Genomic DNA, 6433 nt, shown 5'->3' with positions numbered 1-6433 from the left:
GTGCAGGCTGCTTTTTTCTGGGTCCTCTTCGTCTGCGGTGGGGTGGGTGGGGCGGGAGCGCGGCGAGAGGAGCAAGGCTTGAGAAAGTCGCCGGAGGCGCCGGTCGGAATGCAGAATGTCCCCTATCTCCCCCTGCCCGGCCGGGGCCCTAGTGCCCCCTGGCGACGCGGGCGCGAACTGCGGCGTTGGGACAAACGAACTAATGCCCACCCTTTCCAGATTTCGTCAACATTTATTGGTGCCAAACCACATGCCCCGCGCAGGGTGCTGGCTAGACAGAGGTGATAAGAGGTTGTTCCCGCCCTGGGGACATAAACAATGGCTACAAAAAAAGGGAGTGGTGTTGGTTCAAGCTCCTTAGTAGGGCATGCAAGGCCATTTATAATCTGCCTAGCAATTGCAAACCTCACATGCCTACAGACCTTAGGCAGATATTAAGAGAGAGACAGGGTGTGCTGTAAAACAAATGCCTCATTTCAACAGGCAGGTCGGTGTTCTTCCATATCACCAGTGCTATGAGTGAGTGAGCTCAGTGGTGTCAAGCTTCTGCTTTCCAAAAGCAACTGGAGGGAATTCCCTGGTGGTCCAGTGGTTAAGATTCTGTGCTTTCACTGCCCAAGGCCTGCGTTCAATCCCTGGTCTGGGAACCAAGATCCCACAAGCCCCATGGTGCGGCCAAAAAAATAAAAAACAAACAAACAAAAAAAAAACCCCAAAGCAACTGGAAGTCCAGGCTTTAAAAGAGAAATCTACCAAACTTTAATTGTGACTATTTAGAAAACTTTAATTGGTGGGGGGCAGGAGGGGACAGCAAGCAACACCTGTTTGCAGTAGGGCTTATGGCTGTCAGTTGGCAAGCCCTCCTTAATTTCCCTCTGTCCCAAGACAAGGGGTCCAAGGCTCCCCTGGATGGGATTCAAGATAAGCTGTAAGACTGCATCTGTGCAGTATATTCTGCGGTGTTAGTGTATCAGCTTCTTAGAGGTGCGCTGAGACCCAGGAAAGACTTTTAGAATCATTGTTTAAACTCCTGGATTTGTCCAATTCTGTATGCCCTGGGTCTAGCTCACACAGCACTGCACCCCAACAGTAGCTCAGCCCAAGGACCCACCCCTGACCCCATCATCAGCACACTGACCACATGGTTGACCGTGACTCTGGGAGGTACGGAGAGAAAAGCAGGAAAGAGCCAGCACTGCCAAAGTGGAAAACAGAAACGCCAAGAACCTGTTCTTAATCCCTGGCAGGGGAGCTAAGAATTAAGTATGTAGAGTTGACAGAACTGCTTAAGTGTAGGCCTGGGTTCTCTAACTTTCTTGCATATTAAAATTACCTGAGGCACCCTTATGCCAAATAAATCAGAATCTGATAGAGGCCTTGGCATCAGTAAAGCTCCCCAGGTGCTTCTAACATGGAGCCAAGTTTGAGAGCCATGAGGTCGATGTAGGCTAGCATTTCTCAAAGTGTGGTATCTGGACGAGCAACGTCAGCATCACTTGGGAACTTGTAAGAAACACATTCTTGGGCTCCATCCCAGACTTAGTGACCAAACCCTCCACATGATTCTAAAGTTAGAGAATCATGGGTGTAGACAGGACCCAAGAAATTAAGCCTGTTTCCTTCCTCTCTCAGTGTTGTCACCACCCACGAGAAATCTAGTTTTAAGTGGCTTGTGGATTTGTCTTAAGGGAGATAGATTAAATCTGCATGTCGCTAGTCCAAATTGAGATGTGCTGTAAGTGTAAAACACACAAAAGATTTTTAAAACCTAGTACGAAAAAAGAGGGATATCTCATTAATAATTTCTTACATTGATTATATGTTGGAATAATATCTTGGATATATGAAGTTAAATAAAAATATCACTAAACTTATGACCTCTTTATTTTTCTAATGTGGCTACTAGAAAATTTGAAATTACATATGTGACTCGCATTTGTGGCTCATTTTAAATTTCTATTGGACTGGGCTAGTCTAAACAGTGGAGGGGGGCCTCAAATCCGTGTCAGGGAACTTCAGAACCCCTTTGGACCCGTTCAGACCTCAGCTGTGGACTAAAAAATCCTTGATGCAGTCAGAAACTGTCACCAGAAGCCTCCAATCCCACCCCGAATGAACAAGGGTTTTGGTCCAGTCCTGATTTACTTCACCTCTCACGTTCTTTTTTGTCATTTGTAAACTGGGATAATCATAATACTTATGATAATACTATGTACCAGGGACTATTAGGTAAGCGAGTGTTTTGCTCCGTGAAGCAGGGCTCCAAGTCTCTCCTCTCACTCTGAAAATGCTAGGGGGAACCAAAAGGTGTCCCTTAGTTTAAAGCGGGGGGTTGCTCGCAGCTGAGTGACAACCAGGTCAGCAAGGACACCCCTCCCCTCGCAAGTGACCAGTTGCTATCAGAAGAACCCAGCTCAGGTCCAGGCTCCGCCACTTGGTCGCCGTAGCTCTCGGCAGGTGAGTTCACCTCTCAACCCGTGTCTTCTCTCCGGTCCAAGGTTGGGGTGAGGCTTAGCGACCCTAAGTTGGATTGCCTCCAGGCTCTCCCACCCAGCCCGCGCGCCGGACACCCCAGGGGGTACAGCGACCTGCACAAGACAAGACCGAAAAGCTGGAAGAAAAGATCTAACCTCGGCTCTTAGGAAACTGATGGCTGGCCCTTTCCCGGGGCACGTTGGGAAATATAGTCTTTTTCGGTACAGGGACATAATTTCCGGGTCAAAACATATGAGTGGGCGTGGCTCTGCGTCCCTTCCCACAGTGGGCGTTGAATTTCCCGGCTACCCAAAACTTGAGGTTTTCTGGGTTCCGGTTGTTGACAGCAGCAGCTACTTCCCTTTTTGCTTCAAGCGCGCCTCTGCGCATGCTCTGAGCTTCCGTCCTCCCGTCGGTGGACTATGGTTTTGTTTCCAGAGACTACATTTCCCAGAAGGCCGCGCGAGTGGACAGGGCCCCCTCTCCCCAAGGGGAGGGGAGCGGCGATCCGAGCGGACGCTGAGCCTGTGACCTCTTTCTTTCTTTTATTTAACATAAAACCGGTGGGCCCCGCGGCCGGGCCGGACCCAGTGCGGACGGGCTAGCTCGGCCTGGCCCCTTGGAAGGCAAGGCGGAGCTGCACTAGGAGAACGAGTGAGCCCCTCCACTACTCCCTCTCCTGGAGTTTGGAACTGTCAAGCTCCAGCTCCCATCCTCTCTCCAGGTTCAAGACTCCTGCGCGGCCCACGCCGCGGGCCCGGCGACGCTCGGGGGCCGGGCCGTGCCTGCCTGGCCCGTGAGGATCTGCACCAGTAGGTCGGTGGCCAGCATGTGCGACGGCTCTTCGAAGCCGATGGTCAGCAGCTGCTCGTAGTCCCCAGAAGGCTGCGGGGACAAAATCCTGGGGGCCGGGGAGAGACAGGCCTGGATGTGAGCGCCCCCTGCTACTCGGGAGCCCCTCCCCTTGAGTGAAAGGCTGCGGCTGAGAGAGGCTTTGTTTCAGCTAGGGGTGGGAAAAACCCTGGGGGAAAGTGATTTTCTTGCTGATGAGAAACATAGAGGGTAATGGCTCTGGGAGGCTGAACAACTCTGGCCCTGACCTGGCCAATTACTCAGCTAGCTGTGTGTCCTTGGGCAGGTAATTTATCCTCTCTGAGCACCTGTTTCCTTCTTGGTAAAGTGGGGCTAGTAGTATAGACCTCAGTGGGTTGTTACACGAGTCTGCATAAAGCGCTTTTCAGGGCACAATAAAATGCTATCATTATTACCAATGGAAACAGTGTTGGGGGAGGTAGATGGTGTTTGTTTGGGTTCTGCCCCTCCCTCCAGACCCCACGCCCACCTTGCCATAGCCCTAGCTCCTACCACGAAGAAAGGTCATCCTCAGCTGGTCCTAGGGGCACCCATCGGCCGATGGACCACAGCTTCTGAATCTGGGGGCATGAGTTGGTTGGACTCTTGCCTGTGTCTTCCCATGTATCTCTATAGCACAGGAAGTAGCTGGGAGGGGAAGGGGCAGCAATTAAATGTGAGCAGTTTCCTAACTTCTGTCGGAGGGTTTTAATTTTGGAGGTAAGGTAGAAACTCATCAGAAGTTGCCTTCAAGTTCTCAGGTAGGGATATGATTCAAGACTGAGGCTTTTTCTCACTGTCAGCCTACTTTTAAGATGAGGGCTTTTATTTTGATGGGGGCATGTATTTTTTTTTAAAGGTGGGGATGACCTTTCAAAGGTCCTTGATTTCCTGCTTGGCTTTCCATGCTTTGATGGTGGTGGTTCAGTGGCCCAAACTGGCATTCTCCATAGAGAGGGGAGGACTTTGATTCTGATAAGGGGACTCACTAATCCACACGGGAATCTTGCCCCTGGCTGCTGGACTCTGGGGTGGTTTCCAGGTTCCAGCGCATCTTCTTATAGAGGTATCGGGGGAAGCGGCTGGCGGTGTAGGCGGCAGGGGCACAGTATCTAAAGATGGACACCTCGTGGGAAGGACTGATGGAGAACCTCCCGCAGAAGAAACAGGAGATGCTGGCAGGAGATGGGAGAGTGGGGAATGAGGGTATGCCCTGGACTCCTCCACCCCTGACCCCAATCCCAGCCTCCTAACCTTTTACCTTAGGGGGTCAGTCTCCTCCAGGTTCACAAACCCAAATGATGCATACATAAGGACCAGCTGTTCCAGGCGCAGAGTCAGCTGTTGGGAGATCTCCAACAGCTGCATGGAAGAGGGGGCATTAGCTGGCCTGCCATGAGCGTCCTCCCCATCCCCCAGGCCTGAGGGATGAAGAAAGGGGCATAGGGTCTAGGAAACCTGCTCCACACACCCCCTTTCGGATCAGCTCCTGCAGGGCTCCAAAGATGGGGGGCACACTCCGTGCAGCTGCCTCCAGGTACAGAAAGTAGGGCTCACACATCTGCAAGAAGGTGGGCATGGCCTTCGCCAGCTGTTCCTTCTGCACTCGGTCCCTGCTGAAGGGAGAAGGGGGCCTTTGCCTGAGGTCCCTGGCTCCCCCACCAATTTCTCCCATTCCACTCACTGCCCACCTGTATCCCTGACCTGGACCCCAACTACAAACCAAATCCCCCAGTGTCAGGCCTTTCTCAGAGCATCTTCCAGGACCACCAGGATCAAAAACATTTGAAACACTTGTTAAATGCAGACACCTGAGTCCCAAGACTGACTTTGACTTACTGTTTCCTGGGTGAAGCCCAGAAATCTAGGGTTTAAACAACCTCCCAGGGGATTCCCATGGACATTGATATATGCGAATCACAGTCCCCTTTCCCTTGGTCTGGGAATCATATTATCCTTTGAGGCCTCAAACTGGTAGCCAGTAGGCCAAATCTTGCTCAGATAGGTTTTGTTTAGCCTGCCCAGGGTTCAAAACCTAAGCCAACGGTTACCAAGTGGGAGAAGAGTTCTAGCGATTTGGCAACCCCAAGGGCCCACATAATAGCCCGCACTCCCTAACCCCAAATTTCTACACAGTCCTCATAACTCTTCGAAATTGGATCGCTGATCAGCTAGCTTCATTTACCTCCTCTGGCTCCTAATGCTTTTGAGTTTGCAAATCTAGTGTCTGTCACCTATTTTGTTATCCCCTTCTCCGTCTCCTTATCCATGGGTAGAACCTAGGACCCCGTCCAACATCACCTGTAGAACAAGTAGCTCTGGAAATCATCTGCCTTCTTGAGCAGGTAACGGAGCTGTTCGCTGATGGGGCTGAACGTGGTGTCCAAGGGTAGGCGAGGAGGGGCGGGCCCGGGGCCTGGGGCCAGAGGCTCAGGGAAAGGCGTAGAGGTGGAGGCCTCGGGCAGCTGCCCCTGAATATCCTCGGGCTCCGCCTGGGGTGAGTCCCCAGGTCGGCCAGTGGGAGGCGACCATGAGGGGTCTTCGCAGGGCTGCACCCCAGGTTCCAAGTCGTCCGGGAGCGGCGTTTCCCCAGGGCCCGCGGGGAGCGGCCCCAAGAACCACTGCCTGGTTGCCATCGTGCGGCGGGAGGCGGGGACCAGAGCTCTTTAAGCCTCCGCTGCTCACATTGGCCGCAGGTTCGACCCCGCCCAGGGTACCTCGGACTTGGCTGGGAGTGCGTCCCCCTCCATCTCACCCGGGCCTCGACCTCTCTGCCGGCGCTGCGTGGAGGGAGTTCAGTTCATTTGAATTTCAACACGCAGGAGGGGCGAGCCGTTCCGGCTCGCGCTGCGCGGCCCGGCCGCGGCGCCTCGCGCACACGCGCGCTCCCGGAACCTGGCCGTGGGGTACGCGCCGGGGGAGGCGACCTGGGCCGCTGCTGACGCGGCAGTGTCCTGGGGGTGCGACCTGGGGCCAGCGCATTTGACTCTCTGAGGCGGTTTCCTAGGGAGGAGGGGTCTCTACCGAGCGTCCAAACCCCGGGGTTGCAGGTATAGAAAACGAGGACGGCCCCGCCCCACTCGCTGAGTCTCTGACTCCCAGGACA

General features: G+C 53.5%; 1 protein-coding gene across 2 annotated transcripts; it reads right to left on the bottom strand.

Annotated features, from left to right (window-relative positions):
- Positions 1 to 3005: 3005 nt before the first annotated feature.
- Positions 3006 to 6269, bottom strand: C3H19orf67 (chromosome 3 C19orf67 homolog). Of its 2 annotated transcripts, XM_032627700.1 has the most exons (6): positions 5629 to 5963; positions 4799 to 4943; positions 4589 to 4689; positions 4317 to 4502; positions 3841 to 3975; positions 3047 to 3376 (listed from the first exon to the last, which is right to left on the bottom strand). In XM_032627700.1, exons 1-6 carry the CDS (start codon positions 5961 to 5963, stop codon positions 3202 to 3204), a joined length of 1077 nt encoding a protein of 358 aa, XP_032483591.1. In that variant the 3' UTR covers positions 3047 to 3201. The 2 variants fall into 2 exon arrangements, 1 of the variants encoding a protein (XP_032483591.1); XR_004349301.1 differs by lacking the exon at positions 4799 to 4943 and having other exon boundaries at positions 3006 to 4502; positions 5629 to 6269.
- Positions 6270 to 6433: the final 164 nt, after the last annotated feature.

Source organism: Phocoena sinus, chromosome 3, assembly GCF_008692025.1.
Source record: "Phocoena sinus isolate mPhoSin1 chromosome 3, mPhoSin1.pri, whole genome shotgun sequence".
In the NCBI taxonomy this organism is placed as follows: domain Eukaryota; kingdom Metazoa; phylum Chordata; class Mammalia; order Artiodactyla; family Phocoenidae; genus Phocoena; species Phocoena sinus.
Note: the sequence above shows the minus strand (reverse complement) of the source record. Positions and strands in the feature narration are given on the sequence as shown.

Bases quoted from the DNA above. Each gene is read 5' to 3' on its own strand.
- C3H19orf67 (XM_032627700.1), bottom strand. From the start codon at position 5,963: ATGGCAACCAGGCAGTGGTTCTTGGGGCCGCTCCCCGCGGGCCCTGGG. The intron at 4,944-5,628 runs GTGATGTTGGAC...TTCTCCCTTCAG, and splicing joins CAGAGCTACTTGTTCTACAG to CAGGGACCGAGTGCAGAAGG. The intron at 3,377-3,840 runs GTAGGAGCTAGG...CCCGGCCCCCAG, and splicing joins GAGGATGACCTTTCTTCGTG to GATTTTGTCCCCGCAGCCTT.